Raw genomic sequence first — 18,649 nt, forward strand, 5'->3', positions numbered from 1 at the left:
GCATATGGAAGAATTTACAGTTTCGCATTGTTGTTGAGGTGTTTAAGTTCATCCATGTTTAGCTGCTACAATACCCAGTATTCATTACACAAATACATAATACAATCTGTGATAAACCCCGCTGTGAGCTCCCGATCATAACTACCAGTCAGAATAAGTTGTATAATGCTTACTTCAAGTGTACTGGTCACAGAAATAGACAAAAGATAAAACATGGGGTACAATCCAAATGAAGAATGCTTGCTGAGGTGTGCGGAAATACGAAGCGGTGAAAACTAAGCGTATTGTTTTTCCACTGTCTCCAAGATGTTAAAGATGGTCCTTAAGAATCTGTGATAGCATCTATTCCACAGGAAGAAAACACCAAACACAAGTTCATTACCCTCTCAACTGGAGAGGCCAAACTGAAGTACAGTAGCTAACTTTAGAACTATGTATATAATAGTAGTGTTTTTTTATTTTATTTATCCTTCTATAAACATCAATGTCTTTAGTCACAAACGTTAGTGCAATAATTTTTATTCATTCATCTTCAGTAACCACTTTTTCCTGATCAGGGTCACGATGGATCTCAGGAACACAAGGACGCAAGGGCAGGAATACACCCTGGATAGAAGGCCAGTCCACTGCAGGAAACCATGTACACACACATTCACACACTCATTCACACCTAGGGGCAATTTAGCATAGTCAATCAGCATGTTTTTGGGAACTGGAAGGAATCCAGAGTTAACCTAAGATCAGGATTGAACTGGGAACTAAACTCAGGATTACCACCCTGTGAGGTGGTAATGTTACCCGCTGCACCACTGCGTCAACCAGCCAGCCCTGACTCATAAATCACATTTAAACCCTGGCTGATTTCATACACTGAATAAAAGTGTGTAAAACGTTGACAAACAAGAGCCACTTGATGTAAAATCAAATCGCAAATATGTTCAGTGCATTTCTAAGTGACTGACATTATGACTCACAAACACAATTAGTCGTTAAAATCTATTTTTGTACCAAATATTTCATTCTCACATTTTTGTGTGAAGAATTAGAAATTATTTATTTTTGCTCTTCAAGCTAAATATAATATTTTGAGAAAATGTCTTTAATCCTTTGTCATACATTTGCACCACATCACCTACATTTACTATTTAAAGCAACAAAAAAAAACCTCATACTCAGCAAAAAAAGAAACATCCCTTTTTCAGGAGACTGTATTTTAAAGATCATTTTGTAAAATCCAAATAAGCTTTACAGATCTTTATTGGAAAGGGTTTAAACAGTGTTTTTCATGCTTGTTCAATGAACTATAAACAATTATTGTACATGCTCCTGTGGAACAGTCCTTAAGATACCAACAGTTTACCGGAGGTAGGCAATTAAGGTCACAGTTACAATAACTTAAGACACTAAAGAGACCTTTCTCCTGACGAACAGGAAGGACATCTGATCGTCCTTGCAGTGGAAAATTACATGTAACCGTGTGTGTCCCCAGACGTGATGGAGAACTTGTAAATGCCTTGGTGGAAGAGTGGAGTAACATCTCACAGCAAGAACTGACAAATCTGGTGTAGTCCATGAGGATGAGATGCACTGCAGTACTTAAAGCAGCTGGAGGGCACCACATACTGACTGTTACTTTTGATATTGACCCCCCCTTTGTTCAGGATCATATTATTCCATTTCTGTTCCTCAAATGTCTGTGAAACGTGTTCAGTTTATGTCTCAGTTGTTGAATGTTTTTATCTTAATACAAATATTTACAGATTTTAAGACATTTGCTGGAAATAAAAGCAGTTGAATGTGAGAGGACGTTTCTTTTTTTGCTGAGTTTATAAGAACTGTGATCATTGTTCTCACCTCTTTTTTCTTGCGTTCTTCCTCTTTTCTCTTCTTTTCTTCCCTTATTTGCGCGAGCCGCTGCTTCTTTCTCTCTAACTCTGCCTTCAGCTCGCTCTTATCCGACATGATGCTGCTGAACAGAAAACAAAGCCCCATGTCTTTACGTGCAACGAATACTCAGCGAACATTTCCGTAAAAGTGTGCGAAGAGTAAATAATGTTCACAAATCTCCTTCTGAACATAGGTTACAGTAATTTAACCAGCGATTCACATTACAACGCCATTCAAAGAGTGATATTTAGGAAAATAAGGACAGCTATGGATCTCTACAACAACCATACATGAAAATGATCCAGGATAGAGACCAACCCTGGTCAGAGATTCACACTGTACAGACCAGAGAAATGACCTGAATATTTTTCTTCTCTACTTAAGATTGAGTGGATTTTTATTTATTATTATTCAAATAGCTTTAATCTTTTATCGCATGTAAACAACTGAATAACTACTCACATCTGCTCTTAACAAATTCCCATTTTCATTTCTACACAAAACAGTCCAATTAAGCAAAAATGCTAAACTTCCTTATAAAACGAAGGAGAACTGGTCGGGTATTATTCCTTTATTTTACACTTTTTTTGTTTACAACAGTGTAGTTATTAATTTTCTTCAGATCACATTGCAACTCGTGATTTTATGGGCGATTAAGAATATAAAGAAAGCTCTGTTCTTCAGGCACTATGAAGTTTAGACACAGATTAATAGACTCATTGACTAAGTTTTGATTTGTCTCCATAAACAGTTGTTTCCAACAACCATAAAGCAGTTTTCTTTTTGTTTACACAAAAAGGTATCACTGATACTATTACTAATAATGCTAAGAATAACCTAAACGTCATTAGAAAGTTAGTAGCCCTGAGCAAAGTAAAATAAACAATTTAAAAACACACTTGAACACATATGATCCACTCCAAGCACACAGCCCTTGTTCTGTAAAGCTAACCCGCTAGCTAAGGGTCAGAAGCTACAGCACTTACTGTGTTGACTAATACTTAATATTTGCTAATATAAATAAATAAATAAATAAATAAACAAACAAACAAACATACATTTGTGGCACAATTTCCATACAGTTCTTCCTGCATGTCCCGAGAAATCAGTATCTTCAGCTCACTGCACATTAAAGTCCATAGCTAACACACTAGCTTGGGCGGCACCAAGTTAGCAAAGTCAAGTGACCACTAGAGGTTTGTATAACAGCAATAACACACACAGAGGCGTAGCGCAGTTCAACTGCTTTAGCTCTTTTACAGATTTAATTATACATCTATACCTTCTAGCTTGGTAATGAAATCGCGCTCTATCTGATTAATCACGCCTCACCATTAGCCTCTACGTAGCCTCACTACTGGCTACGGTGCTGATTGGTTAGCTAAAAAAAAAACTGTCATTCATCGGGGCCGGTTACACATAAAACCGACTTACAAAGTAACCATATACACAGCGACCCAGGCAAAAAAGTATCAGTGGTGTAAAGATAATTTTTATGATACAGTTAAAACAGACAGCGACTGACCCGTTAGCTGAGCTTCTTTATCTTCAGAAACCGTTGTTATTGTTGGCACCGTCCACTGAGCAGCTTCCGGGTTCTAGAGGATCAATGATGAATAACGGGAACCGAGAAGGGTCAAAACCATATTACAATAACGCGTTACAATATCCAACTAGATAGATAGATAATAATAATAGTAATAACAATAATAATCATAATTCATATTTATGATGATTATGATTATTATTATTATAAATGCATTTAAATTAAATAAAGTAAAAAATAAATAAAAACAAAAGACAGTAAAGACGAATTATAGCACAACAAAAAATTGTGCAGAGTGCAAACGGCTGTCTTCACCAGGTGATAGCATAAGTTACAATGGTGTAATATTACTAATTGCCAAGTCTGATTATTATATTTAATATTAGATTTTTCCCCCCTTCATTTTATTTATTTTTTTTATTTAAGTTGGAGATTACTTCGTGGATATGTCTGTTTAGCTAATAATCATAAAATGTTTCGGACCAGAGACGGTTTCGGTAAAATGACTATAGGTGGCGTTCCTGAGCACACTTCTGAACCCTGAAATGATACATGGAGCACACTACACTGTCAGGACAAAAACGTATATTCAAGGGCTCTTTAAGGTTTCCTTGGATAATTAAGGGTTATTATATGGGCATATTATATTATACGGATCCGTTCTGATAGGGAAATAATCTGATTTAGGGTCCCTCATATTAGCTTTTATGGTCTCCAGAGGGACAAACGAAGAAGGTTATAGTTTTTTAAAAAAGGGTTTTAAACACATCTCAGCGTCTCCAGTGAACACTGTAAGACTGCAAGTGTGACGTTTAGGACAACGCTCATATTTTAGTTTTCCCCGCGTTCTTGTATGTTCGAGTAGCTCCCCCTGCTGGTGACCGTGGAGGCTGTTCATAAAACCATTTCACAGGAGCGGGGTTATTGTTTATTTTATTTATTTACTGTCATTTTAATATTACTGTTAAGAAGAAAAAAATATGGAAAATGCAAGATAAGAAAAAGTTGAAAATTCAATAAGGCATGTCTTCGAATTCAATTTTTATTGTTCACACACAACAATACACAGTACGACGTGCAGTGAAATGATTTTTTTCGACTTTCCATGACATAAAATAGAATTTACGTAAACCAGAATTTACTTTGTATACAGATAGAAAAGGAAAAATAGTTATATATATATATATATATATATATATATATATATATATATATATATATATATATAAAAACAAATAAATAAATACACAAAAATTAAAATAAATGGTTGTGGAAATGCAAAAATGTTAAAGGAAATGCTAAACTAAAATTTATTTCTGAATGTAGTTCTTTTATATGTTTCATTTAAGTAGTTAATTTATTTCTGAATGTAGTTCAGATTGCACGTTCATATGGTTCCATCTATTACTGTGTAAATAAAACAGAAGTGTCATGATAATCAATTAGTAGGCCTACTCAAATTTTGAGCTCAGTTTGTTTGTCGTTATTTAAAAAATAAATAATAAAAAAATAGTCAACAAATGAAATCGCAACCATCTTGAAACATTTACAACCTTGTGATTAAATATTACTGAACTGAAGCATGCTAACTCAAAACTTGCTCACTTATGATGACTGCGCATGCAATCAGTAAAGTATATATTACAGTATTGTCTTTTTTAAAAAAAAAAAAAACACGTGGTCAAAGGGGTCAGTAAAATGATGAAACACTGTGTGATAAGTGTTTTTAGATTTGTGCACATTTTAAGAAGGTAAATATATGTAACATACTCACTGTTGTGTGATTTAGTTTACACGTATGGTTTTTGTTTTCAGGCATTTTACCGGGCTTACCGTGTGATGACGCAGAGACCCGCAGTGCCTTTAGACTGTATGCTCCACTGCCTACTAGCGCACTGAATAGTAGTGAAGTTCGGATCATTTTACTGACTCGGCTCTTTGAATCTCGTTCAGCGAAATGAACGAATCTTCTTAAGAGTCATTTCGTTCATTTTAGCAGAATATAATTAAAATCTCTCTCTCTTTCTCTCTTTCTCTCTCTCTCTCGGAAACGAATCACTCTCTAAGACAACTCGTTGTTCCCAAGTCATAGTAAAGATTCGTTCAAAATGAACGAATCATTCATGAACGGCACATCATTACTGAATAGTAAACCTGAACAATACCACAAACTGCGTGTGACTGATATGATCTAGTACGTTAGTATGCAGTGAGAATACCTTCGACGCAGGTTCATATTGAAACTGGATTTCTATGTTGACTTCTCCAGAAACATTATGGACGTTTCCCTATGTTGCTGGAGATAACTGACTCAGTTGTATAGCATGTGGTAGGAAGCGCACTTAAACTGTCGAGTGGTCAGTATATGGCTTGTTCAGCTCGAGTCATGTGTCCTCACAGCTGTTTCCGGCTAGAACGCCGCTTATAGTTAGGGATGTAAAGACTCCTCATGCGGTATACGGGCAGTTATATCCAAAACCAAACACTTAACGTAGTTAAAAGTTCAGGTTAGCTTTTAGACAATGGTTAAACTGGAACCTGTGGCATAGAAAGCTAACCTGTGCGGAGATACAAGCTAACTGCGAGTGTTTTTTGTATGAATAGCATCTATTAAACGGTGACATAGCTGTGAAAATAACCAATAAACCGTAGTTTGAGAAACCTAGACTAACAAAATGAGGATTTTAAGGGCTTTAATGAGCAACAGATCAATCGGGAAGCTTGTTGATCACTACTCCAGGTTTTCCCCCTCACCTCTCTCTATGAAACAGTTCATAGACTTTGGTAAGATTCTGCCTAATAACTGTCTCTCAGAACATACTGTCAAATTCAACGAGCTGTCTGCAAGCTTTGTGTTCCCCCCCCAGGATCAGAAAATGCGTGTGAGAAGACCTCGTTCTTGTTCCTGAGAGAGGAGCTGCCAGTCAGGTTGGCCAACATTATGAAAGAGATTAACCTGCTGCCTGATAACTTACTCAGGACGCCTTCAGTGGGCCTGGTGCAGAGCTGGTGAGTGCACAGTTCCTCATGTACACACACATATACACTATACACCACACACTCTTAATGGGAATCAGGAGTGGAGTGCTATGAGCAATTCACGGTACAATAACCACTTAACCCAGTCTCGCAGAGTACACCACCTGTACATCTAGGGCCGGCCAAAGCCTTTATGGGGCCCTAAGCAGAATTTGATTTGGGGGCCCCTCGGTGCCACCAATACAATCGACTGTTGTCAATGCTTGATTATTCGCATTATAAATCTAACATGCCCATTAGCAATTTTATTATTTGTAGCCGTGTTGCTTACATCATACAAATGTCTACGTGGCATGATTTTACTCTTCTGCGGTTTTTAATTGTAACAGTAGCAAACCCATAAGGGTGGTCAGGTGTTAATTTGCACTTTAGTACTCTGTAATATTCAAATATTTACTATTACAGTACTAAGTGTTCTACCGCCAGGATCCTGATGGGGACCAGGAAATGCGATCATATTACTCCTGTTTCGGAGTCCTTGCACTGGCTCCCAGTCGGGTTCCGTGTCGATTTTAAGATCATGATGTTGACATAAGAGGCATTACCTGGCTTGGCTCCTCATTACATATCTGGTTTATTAATTCCTTACACCCAAAAGTGCAGACTGCGCTCCTCACAGTGTAATCTGTTAACTTTTCCACAAACCCGCTTAAAATCTGTGGGTGACGGGGCTTTTTCCCTCTATGCTCCTTCCCTTTGGAACTCTCTTCCTCTTGAACTCAGGGAAGCTCAGACCTTTGGCATTTTTAAAGCTCAACTTAAGACTTACTTTTTTAAACTTGCATTTGACTGCTGATGTCTTCTTCTTTTATTATTATTATTATTAACGTTGTTTTTCTTATGAACTTTTGTTTTATTTTTCTGTGTACTGCTTATTTGGTGTACAGCGCTTTGAGAAGCTGCTTTTAAAGGCACTTTATGAAATAAAGTTTGTTATTTATTATTATTATTAAGTGGCATACTTAATGTGGTGTACTGAAAAATTGCAAAATAAACCAGCAGACAATACATTTACTGTAAACAAATTAACCAATTTAATTGATTTTTGGTAAAAAAAAAAAAACAATCAGCAGTGTGCAAAAGTGCAGAACAATCAACTACAAATAAAATAACTCGGGATAAACAGTTTCTTCTTATATTAAAAAAGTGTAAATGTACAAAATGGACAATATTAAATTAAATACTTAAATAATGACATAAAATGAATAGATTAGATGGACCTGTGACAAGATAACAATAATGGTTCAAGAATAAAACTATATGTACAGATGTGCATGTAAATTATTATACACAGCAGTAAGCCATATGTACACATAAAACAGTAGCTCTTAATCTGTAACTAGCTAATTGAGGCATAATGATATTGGAATATAATAGCAAAGACCCCAAAATTGTAGACTAATGTAAATAATGTTAAAGCTGTTATCAGTACCAAGTTTATAGAACAGAAGCTTGTTTATATATATATATAATATACCCAGCAACAAGTTATTTTTATACAGAAGACAAAATCGTTAATCTAAAACTAGCTAAGTAATATCTTGTATTATAATATATTAAGATATTAATGCTATTTACGGATGTTTAATCGAACACGAACTTTCCTAAAACAAGATGTGCTACCTAGGCTATGTTAACTAACTAGCCAGCCAGCTAATGTTAACCTGCAATATAACTACTTAAAAAGAAAGAAAGAAATGAATGAATAAAAAAGCTACTTAACATACCTTTTATTTTGCTGTTTTTTCTCTTCCTCTGTTTTCTTTTTTCCTTTACTCTGCACCAGAGGGATGCATCCTTTTTTTAAAGGCTAAACTGCGACATATTGTATTTGATATAAAATAAATAAATAAATAAATAATATAAAAATAATAAAGTTGTCATTTCGTGTGCTCTTGCGGGCCCTAAGAAGCCGCTTAGTTCACTTTTGCCTTGGGCTGGCTCTGTGTACAGCACTAAGGGTGGGTTGCACCAATAAGCGTTAAATTATGCACAGTTTAGAGCTAATCTACGATTTGTTGATCTGGGCTTGATTTGCACCACTTAATTTTAAACACAGATTAACAAATCAGGGATAAGAATTCTAACCTGCGATTAAAACCTCCATTTACGATTAATTTTCTCCATCATGATGGATTCGCCATTGACAGCACTGCGGCAGTGCATGCGGATTTCATAAACGTGGAAATAAATGAATTCTCCAGTGTAACTAAACAGCAACAATGTAACTTTCACTTCCACTGGAGTGGTTACAAAGGGATCGTGAACTTTAAACTTTGAATAAAAAAAATAAAAAAAATTCAACTGCCATTATTAACCGCTCATTCGCATAACCCATACAGGCTGAGAAAATGAAAAAATTCAAATAAAAAAAATTAAAATCTGAGTTTAAAGTGATGGAGCAACAAGATTATAGTTAATCCAGGTTTATTGTGAAATGAAATCCAGGATTAACGTGATGGTTTAAATGTAAACTTGCTTATTGTAAACAAGGTTTAAAGTTTGGTGCAACAGAATTATTAGATAAACCTTGATTTAATCAAGATAAAGGCTTAATCCTTATTGGTGTAACCCACGCTAAGTATCAGGGAAAGATGATGATCTGAATCAGTATCATATTTGGTTTGATATGTTTTCCAGTGCAATCCACTGATCTATGACATGAAAACATGTGGGATGTTGATTGAAACAACAGCTCTTGCACATGAACACAGAATGCAAAATATCCTGAAGCACAACGCCATCATGCCAGGGATGTTTTGCACAAGTTTGCAACAGACACATACAGAGAAGACCACTGCATTATTTTAGTTATTACTGTATACTATTATTATTTATGTTACTGTGTACCACAAGTATATTGTCAAACCCCCAAAATCAATATATTTCACAATGTCCCAGCACTGCTGATTGTTCTATTCTGATTGGTCAGAAGGTATTGATTAATTTTCCATACCAGTGTGGTTCAGACGGTACTTTAGCTGCAAGGTTTATATTAATGAGCTTGTTCTAACATATTACAATTTCTATAATCAGTTGTTCACATATTGAGGTTTTGAGTGAGGAGCATTTTTGGCCTTCCCAAGAATTTCCAATGTCAGCGCTTTATAACAGAGCTAAAGCTGTAACTTTGAAAGTCTTCAGGGCAGAGAGCTTTGTGCTTTCCAGTTTCTCAGTAACCTGATCAGCTGTGTTTCTTTTGATTTAATAACTTTGTTAGATTTATTAAAGACTATTTATATCTGTTATAATGCAAGTGAGGACAAGATCTATCTGTTTATAGTAATAAATGTCTACAGTAACATAAATGTAACTATATACATATAAAGTATGTCATTTTAACTAATAGAAATCATTGGGAAATTGTTGTGGTATAAGAGGAATAAATCACCGTAGAGAATTAAACACTGTTCAGAGCAGTAACATCACACAACCTAGTCATTGATTATTTTCCTAAAACAGCACGCACTGTCGTGTTTAATACATTGCACCTCGTGTGCTTTTTGTTGGCAGGTACATTCAAAGTCTCCTAGATATACTGGAGTTCAAGAAGAAAAATGCTAACAATGAAGAAGTCACTGCTGAGTAAGTATTTAAATGGTTTTGTGTGTATGTATGTGTGTATATATAAAATATAATATAATATCTCAAAATTATTCAACCCCATTAGGGTAAGCATCTTTAGTACTTAGTAGAGCACTATTTTGCTGTTATGACCTGCTGCAAACGAGATGCATAGCCACACACCAGCTTCTGGCAGCGTTCTTGAGGAATCTTAGCCCATTCCTCATGAGCAGTGGCCTCCAGTTCAGTAATATACTTGGGTTTTTCTATGCTTGGGATCATTGTCCTGTTGGAAAGTCCAATGACGCCCAAGCTTCAGCTTCCTCACAGACGGCATGACGTTTTCTCCTAGGATTTCCTGATACTTCAATGAATGCATCTTGCCTTCCACACGCTGCAGGTTTCCAGTGCCAGAGGATGCAAAGCAGCCCCAGAGCATCACCGAGCCTCCACCATGCTTGACTGTGGACAGAGTGTTCTTTCTTCATTCGTCTTCCTCCAGACATACCACTGATCCATCGTGCAGAAAAGTTCCAGTTTTGTTTCATCGCTCCACAGAACAGAATCCCAAAACTTCCGTGGCTTATTTATATGATTTTGAGCCGATTTTTCTTGTGCTTTTGGGTCAGTAGTGGTGCACATCTTGGAGTTCTGGCATGGAAACCTTCTGCGTTTAGTACGCGCCTTACTGTGCTCACTGAAACCTCAGTGCCTGTTACCACCAAGTCTTGCTGCAAGTCTTTTGCAGTCATTCCAGGGTTTTTCACAACCTGCCTTCTCAGAAATCTGGTTGTAGCCGTTGATAACTTCCTTTTTCTGCCCCATAAAGGTATTTCATTATTTTCTGCCCCTAGCCAGTTCAGGTATTTCATGTGTTCCAGCTTAAGCACACCGGTGCAACTAATGAAGCCCTTGATTGGTTGCATCAGGTGTGCTTGAGACAAAACCTGTTTTGCATATTTGTGCTGTTATGTGGGATTCTGTTCAGGGGGTTGAATAATTTTGAAACTGGTGGTCATTATAAGTTGCATTTTCAATTGAATTTGGGGAAACCACTTGAAGCATATGTTGTGTTGAACCATTTAAATTGCTTTTGTTTGATTTGTCATTGTAAAAGCTGAAAGTCTGTAAATTTTGACAATAAACCTGATTTGCAATGGGGGTTGAATCATTTTGATTGCAACTGTATGTGTGTTTCCCAAACTAATGTGTCTGAACATTTCATTATGCTACTAGTTTCACAGATGCAGTGATCAAGATCCTTAGCAGGCATAATGATGTGGTGCCCACAATGGCACAGGGAGTGGTAGAGTATAAGGAGGCATATGGTACTGACCCTGTAACCAGCCAGAACATGCAGTACTTCCTGGATCGGTTTTACATGAGCAGAATTTCCATAAGAATGCTCCTTAACCAGCACAGTAAGATCCTTCTTCTTTGTCTCTGCCATCATTGTCATCTTAATATTTCCCACAGCATTAATGATGCAGCTTTATGAATTTCATTACACACTTCTACACCTAAAACAGATTTGCTTCTATTGAAAGTTTTTCTACAGATTTTAACCTTTTTTTTCCCAATTGTGTTTACTGCAGCGTTGCTGTTTGGAGGGAAAGTGCAGGTGAACCCAGCTCATCCTAAACAAATAGGCAGTATTGATCCTTACTGTCGTGTCACTGATGTGATTAAAGGTAGTAGCCTCAGACTATATGACAGCGTAAAATGCACTAAGTCAGATGTATTTGAGACTGACATCATTCATACCCTGTTTAGCTGCTGTGGTTTAAAAAAAGTCATCACTTTAATTGAACAAAGTTCTTTTATTTCCCCCTCCAGATGCATATGAAAACGCTCGAGACTTATGTGACCGATACTACATGAACTCTCCAGAATTAAAACTAGAAGAATTCAATGGTAAGGCATAAATCTGTTTCACCATCTGCCTTATAATGAGAGCTTGACTTGGATAAAGCAAATTTTCTTTCTATAATTCTTTGTGTAGGTAAAGAACCCAACAAGCCCATAACTGTGGTTTATGTGCCATCTCATTTGTATCACATGGCATTTGAATTATTCAAGGTACTGTGGTCAGTTACTCGCTCATTATGCAGCAATAAGAGACCTTCATGTAGAACTTAAGTTAAACAAAAATAAGCACAGGGCAATAACTGAAAGCTTATGCTGTGTCTTTGAGGTCAGTAGGTTACTCATCTGTCCCATTTAAAGGGCTCTGATCTAATAATATGCCCTGTGACTCCTTCAGAATGCCATGCGAGCCACCATGGAGCTGTATGGTGATGCTATGGAGTACCCTGCAATTCATGTTAAGATTATCCTGGGTGATGAAGATCTCACTGTGAAGGTACACACACACATACACAGAGCACGGCATCTCACACTCATCTGTACCCTTAGGCTTTCATATTTATCTATCATAATACGTATGTTACATACATATGTATTCACACTATGGAATTGTTCCACATTTTGTAATTTTACAAACTGGAATGGATTATTTGGGATTATGTCATTAGTCTAACCAAAATAGTCCATAACATTGAAATGACTCAGTAAGGAGAGCATTAGCCTCTGACTAACGCCCTTCTTACCTGGTCGATGACTTTTGGTGGACAGTCTCCTCTAGATAACCATGGTTGTGCCGCATTCTTTCTACGTGTTAATAATGGATTTAGTGGTACGCTGTGGGATGTTTGAATTTAGGGATTTTTTATATATAGATATCTATATCGCTAAACCTTTATATTTGAACTTTGACCTGACTTTTTTTGATAGCCCCTTGGGGTTCATGATGCAGTTTGTTTAGGTATGGTCTGTAACAAACTCTAGGGCTTTCCAAGAACAGATGTATTTGGTAAATGGCGCATTTATATAGTGCTTTACACTGTGTCCCATTCACCCACACACTCACACACCAATGGTAGCAGAGCTGCCATGCAAGGCGCTAACTTGCCATCGGGAGTAACTTGGGGTTCAGTGTCTTGCCCAAGGACACTTCGGCATGTGGAGTCATGTGGGCCGGAAATCGAACCGCCAACCCACTCTAGCACCTGAGCCACAGCCGCCCCAGTATTCAGTATTTATACTGAAATTGTGTAGATTCATGACACATAATCCCAATTAAGTCCATTACATATTCAGGTTGTAACACTACAAAATGTGGAAAGGTTCAGATGGTAGCGTTTAATTTAACTTGATTACCTTTGCAGGATTTTTGATTTCAAATACATTTTATTAATTCAAATTACTCTTAGTTCAAATATCTAGTACTAGGAATGTATAAGTTCCTTTCTCTTGTAGGTCAGCGATCTTGGAGGTGGAGTACCACTCAGGAAGATTGACAGGTTGTTCACGTACACATACTCCACTGCCCCAAGGCCTCAAATGGACACATCCCGCGCTGCACCATTGGTCAGTTTAATCCGTCACTGTCCTGCTGACTGGAAGTATGTTTTGGCTGTTTCAGTTAAGAGCATGTAAGCGTTAAATTAAATCACACAAATCTGCCCTTAGGCTGGTTATGGCTATGGTCTGCCCATCTCCAGACTATATGCCAGGTACTTCCAGGGGGAACTGCAGCTCTATTCAATGGAGGGCCATGGCACAGATGCCGTTATATACATCAGAGTAAGAGAGTAAATGTACATATTAAATATTACATTGTGTGCTTGGGGAACATTTGAAAGTAGCACAAAACTTTGATCAGCAAGGAATCAGCTGTGCATGTTGTTTTGAAAAGAAATGCATACTTGTATTGTGATCAGTAAGTGGGGATTAAAAGTCATTCTCTTCTTCTTAAAGGCACTTTCTACAGAGTCCATTGAAAGGCTCCCGGTATATAACAAATCAGCATGGAAACATTACAAGACCATGCAGGAGGCCGATGACTGGTGTGTGCCGAGCAAAGAACCCAAAGACATGAGCACCTTCCGCAGCATTTAGAGGCGCTGCACCAAAGGCAGAGCACATACATCATACATCATCGAGATTATATTAGTTGGAGTGCACATTAGGATGGTTTGTATAAAGTACAAATGAAAATCACTACTCAATGAAAGTGAAAATTAAACACTTGCATTGAAATTATTGTATTGTAAATTAGCTTGAGTGATCTATTCAGAATCTAGTGTCAAATATCAGTGTGAGATCCTGTATAATCTAACTGATTCTCAGTGTTTGGATGCCTTTTGGTTAGATATTGGGCGTTACAGTGATTGCCAGTACTTCTTATGTTTGTTTTTTTTTATGTTTTGCAGCATTTAAAAAAAAAATTCTTTATAAAACATACTTGTTAAGCTCATAAGTGTTACAAATTTAATGATGCTGACTGGTGTAATGATAACAGTAACTAATTACAATGTATGTAACTTTACTGACTACTAAAATCATACTAGTACACACACAAACGTGAAAATAAATTTATTGGTGCAGCTTGTACACTCGTACCAGAGAAATAACTGGATATTAGGCTTTCCTCATGGTCCTGTATTGAAATAATTAAAATCCATTTATACAGTAACTACTAGGGCTTGGCCAATTGTATAACATTCAGGAGGAATTATAGCAGGAGAGGAGATGCAAACAAATAGCGAACATTAATGATCACACTATATCAACTTTTAACTCTCCAATATATATATATATATATTTTTTTTTTAAATCAGCTGTAATTTGAAGTCTTTTAACTAATTTGAATCTAAATTAGTGATAGTCTTTAAGATCTTGAGGAGATGGTCAAGAGTATTACCATAACAACTGTAGTCAAACAAACTGCAACAACACCAAAATAATTTCACTTTTTGCTCTTTAGAAATTGCAAAATGGTCTTCCACTATGAGCTATTCTACTCAGTAGAAAATGTGTCCAAAAGTTTAATCAATAATGTTTTTTCTTCTGAAGTTAACAAATGTGTATAAAATATTTCATTTGTACATTTAAAAACCATGTCACCATTTGCCTCTTAAAAGACAAATATAGTGCTTTCACTCAAGGACTGTACATTGTTCCAGCAAAGAAGGTTTATACAGGGGGACAGGAGACAGTTGTACTATTAAAATAGATAGAAAGATGTTTTAAAAACATATTCGTTCCAAAATTAGAGGCATTTGTATGCAAACATCTTGTCAAGAAATATTCTTTTGTCGTGCACATAAAATATAATAAAATCTGTTTGGTCTGCTAAAGCTAGCACAGAGAATTCACAATCATCTAGATGGTCCACACTGGCTGTAAAACATTTCTCTAACCAATGTAACAAGGCCCTAGATAGGTCTCAGTCTTGTCAGTATGTTTTAAGAGTCCTGTTTAGGAAATTGTCTAACACTTGGCAAGACTTGTACATGGAGCCCTTTAGGTTTAAGGAATCAGGCAAAGAATTGGACAGTGTGGTAATTCTTAAATCTGCTATTTTCTGGTATGAACGATACTTCATTGCATTAGGGTCAGGCAAGAGACATAGATAATATTTATATACACCTGCTCTGCACATTAGTGCCTACTAATAAATGATGGATTGATTTTACATCGCCATATTGACTGCACTAACATGTCTCACCTGCACATAACTGGTGAAGTAAACAGCAAAGGGCTGTCAGCTGCCTGTATGACACAAACCAGAGTGTGTCAATGCTTCAGAGAAGTAGAAATAAAGAGGAAGGAAGAGCGAGAGACCTAGAAAGAGATTAGGGTGGCCTCAGCAGACGGAGTCATTGTTGCCTGGCAGTCTCCCACTTCTTCTAGCTTCTTTCTCACGCTGTTTTTCCAGTTTCTCTTGGGCTTTTTTCATGTCCTTCAGCTTCTTCTTAATCATGGCACGGTCAGTTTGGCTAGAGACTCCAAGCACCTGAACCAGAAAAATAAATACGATAAAAAGGACCACATTTAGATTTTATAGTTCCTTTCTGATTTCTAAAGCAAAACAGAACATGTAAATTAATAGAGGGATATCTATGAAGAACTGAGCTTCTGCAGAATGTAAAGATGTGACTGAAAATGGTGACCACTAATCCAAGATCTACAGAAATATTAAACTAAAGCAACGAGCCCTCCCCGAACAAAATTAAACCTGCTTACCAATGATAAAGTTACTGTAACATGTGCCCTTGGGTAGCGTTTTGTTTTTATGCAACAATACAAAATCAATATAAAAAAATTTGTTCAATAAATAATTTACTGTTAATAATATTCAAAAATAAACAATTCTTCGATGCTGCAATGTAGTCTGTTAACAGTGAGCTTTGCTTGCTAAGCAACATAACAGGCAAATATTAGGGTATCATACGGGCAGAACAATGGTTTAAGTGTAGGTTTTATTTTTGATTCAGTCACAGATGTGCGCATATTGTGGATTTTACAATGGCTTCAATGCATCTCAGCCATTTTATAATAGTCTTTTTACTCATTTAATTTATTACATTTTAAGCATTCACCCACTTTTAGTCGGTCACTGTCCAGATTCATCAGCTGCAATCCATCAACACCCTGCATAGTAAACTCAGGAGTGTACTGGTCCATGTTCATGCCCATCATCCAATGGCACACCTGCTGAGTTGTCCACTCAGAGACTGGACGATTCTGCCACTGGTAGTCTTTCCCCACCAAGCAGGGCTCATTATCCAGTGTCTACAAAGATAAACACGTGTGCCCCCCACACACAAAAAGATTAACATGACTTTGCAATTTCAGCTACACTCTTAGGAAAAGAGGCTCCATCTAGGTTTCCATTAAAAACCTAGAACCATTAACCATCCAAAAAACAAACAAAAACTCTAACAGTGTATACTTTACATTTTTCTCTATAACTATTACAGTAAGAACAGTGAGCATTTCAGCCTAAAAAAAAACCCGATCCAAAATTAGACACTTCCTGATAATCACAAAACAATGCACAATACCATTGCAGCTGCAGCATGAACAGATTTTCTTTCTATATATCCTTGGTTGCGAACAAAACCTTTTTACATTAAATCATGCACACCCACTTCAAATATTTCAATCCTCCATGGCATGCAACATTTAGCAACAAAGAAACACGAGACTTAAAAACAACATGAAGGTCAGAAATGAATCAATATTAAAAATATTTTAGGGCAATATGCAATCACAACCAGACAGATTCTCACTGCACATCAGGTCGCTTTAAAATAAATACAAGGAACGTATTCATTTTATTCTGTACAGACAGAAGTCATTATGGGGAGCAACTTCCCCTCTGAAAACAACTGTTGACCTGGACAGTAATTTTGTGTGACAGGCCTGAGACAGCAGAAACGTTAGTGTGTGGGTCGCAGTGCGCCACTCACCTCACTGGAAGAGAAGGTTAAAGTGTGAGATCGGCCTGACAGGTTGGGCTCTGCCACTAGCCCTGCTAACTCTGAACTCGGACTGCCCAGTTTCGAATCATCTAGCACTGACATGTTCTAGAACGAGTGAGGAAAACACAACACATATATAATGGCTAGGCTAATGATTTAAATGCAAAAATAGTAGGCGTTTTTCACTCAGTGTGGAACTGAATTCAAAACACTCACTCAGTATGACACAAAAGTGAAAATGACCCAGACTATAAAAACATGCTGGCCCCGCTGATATACTGCAAAACAGAGCAGACAGAACTTCCAGACTTGAGTCGTACATACAAGTCAAAATTTACACTCAACTCATGAAAAGAGTAATGGAATATTTCACAAGTGTGTTTTCTGTTCTGTAAAGATCATTTTCAAGAATCTGTGAAACCAGTGCTGTCCACAGGGGGCAATGTTCAGCGAGACCAACCAGCATGCACAACTAAAAGTCTTTGTTCCATCAACAAATCTACAACTCAAACACTACAACTAATCACACAAAAGTGAACACTTTGCAACTCATGATAACAGCACAGACATGCTCTTGATAGTGACGGCCATTAAAAAGGGTTGAAGCCCACTTAGGATCACTACAAGGTAAAGGGAAGACATGCTTTGTAACCAGATTTTACTGGACATTCAAGCAAGGTCAGGCATGAACTAAAGGATAACACTGCCCTAGCAGCATGCACTAAAAACCCAAAACAAAACTACTACCACCATTCTAACTGTATAAGTAGGGAATAATAAATACTCATGTCATTCCATCTCAAGTGGTACAATGCAGATTGCTCGATAATTCTCAGAATTTTTTTTTTTTTTTGAGTGATTACCTCTATGTATTGGCATTGCAAAACCACCTTTTTTTGTTTTACTTGGTTTAACTACAACAGCCATCTTTGTGTCATGGCACACAGCATATTTTGGTTATACCACTGTTTATCGTAACCTCAATATCTCGGTTCAGGATGGGCCTAGCTCCCTGTAATATAAACTGATCTCTAGCGCACATTACAAGGTACATGTATATACATATATAATAAATTTTGCACATTCGTGTTCCTTAGAATTAGAACTTAAGTCCAAATGTAATGCTCAAGATTGCTCACAGTTCCAGTTTAGGGTCAATTTATAATGGGAAGGGTTCAAGTCTCAGTCTTCATCTTTTTAGGGGGTACCCAGGCAACTATAGTGTGCATGCAGAACATGTCAGGTTTGAGACTTCTCTTATTTATTCTTTTTTTTAATGGGG

At 37.0% G+C, this 18,649-nt stretch overlaps 3 protein-coding genes across 9 annotated transcripts in view; 1 reads left to right on the forward strand and 2 right to left on the reverse strand.

Moving 5' to 3' along the window:
• dync1i2a (dynein, cytoplasmic 1, intermediate chain 2a) overlaps positions 1 to 3,509 on the reverse strand; it is a 41,646-nt gene extending 38,137 nt beyond the window's left edge. Inside the window, exons 1-2 of one of the 7 annotated variants that reach the window (XM_053627026.1) lie at positions 3,413 to 3,509; positions 1,855 to 1,966 (exon numbers count right to left, since the gene is read on the reverse strand). In XM_053627026.1, the coding sequence (XP_053483001.1) occupies positions 1,855 to 1,962 (108 nt within the window). In that variant the 5' untranslated portion in view covers positions 1,963 to 1,966; positions 3,413 to 3,509. Of the gene's footprint in view, positions 1 to 1,854; positions 1,970 to 2,945; positions 3,218 to 3,412 lie in introns of those variants that run through there. The other 6 variants (XM_053627027.1, XM_053627024.1, XM_053627025.1 and 3 more) reach the window with 6 other exon arrangements.
• Positions 3,510 to 5,558: 2,049 nt separating this feature from the next.
• Positions 5,559 to 14,295, forward strand: pdk1 (pyruvate dehydrogenase kinase, isozyme 1). The gene is made up of 11 exons (XM_053627031.1): positions 5,559 to 6,217; positions 6,301 to 6,442; positions 9,986 to 10,057; positions 11,273 to 11,457; positions 11,632 to 11,727; positions 11,873 to 11,950; positions 12,039 to 12,115; positions 12,300 to 12,398; positions 13,355 to 13,465; positions 13,568 to 13,681; positions 13,856 to 14,295. The coding sequence occupies exons 1-11, from the start codon at positions 6,109 to 6,111 to the stop codon at positions 13,994 to 13,996; spliced, it is 1,224 nt and encodes a 407-aa protein (XP_053483006.1). The 5' UTR covers positions 5,559 to 6,108; the 3' UTR covers positions 13,997 to 14,295.
• A 163-nt stretch (positions 14,296 to 14,458) lies between these two features.
• ppp1r9ala (protein phosphatase 1 regulatory subunit 9A-like A) overlaps positions 14,459 to 18,649 on the reverse strand; it is a 37,385-nt gene continuing 33,194 nt past the window's right edge. The window contains exons 17-19 of the mRNA XM_053627030.1: positions 17,356 to 17,472; positions 16,487 to 16,675; positions 14,459 to 15,896 (exon numbers count right to left, since the gene is read on the reverse strand). Coding sequence (XP_053483005.1) covers positions 15,747 to 15,896; positions 16,487 to 16,675; positions 17,356 to 17,472 — 456 coding nt within the window. The 3' untranslated portion in view covers positions 14,459 to 15,746. The remainder of the gene's footprint in view (positions 15,897 to 16,486; positions 16,676 to 17,355; positions 17,473 to 18,649) is intronic.

The sequence above is a fragment of the Ictalurus furcatus genome, chromosome 6 (assembly GCF_023375685.1).
Source record: "Ictalurus furcatus strain D&B chromosome 6, Billie_1.0, whole genome shotgun sequence".
Lineage (NCBI taxonomy): Eukaryota > Metazoa > Chordata > Actinopteri > Siluriformes > Ictaluridae > Ictalurus > Ictalurus furcatus.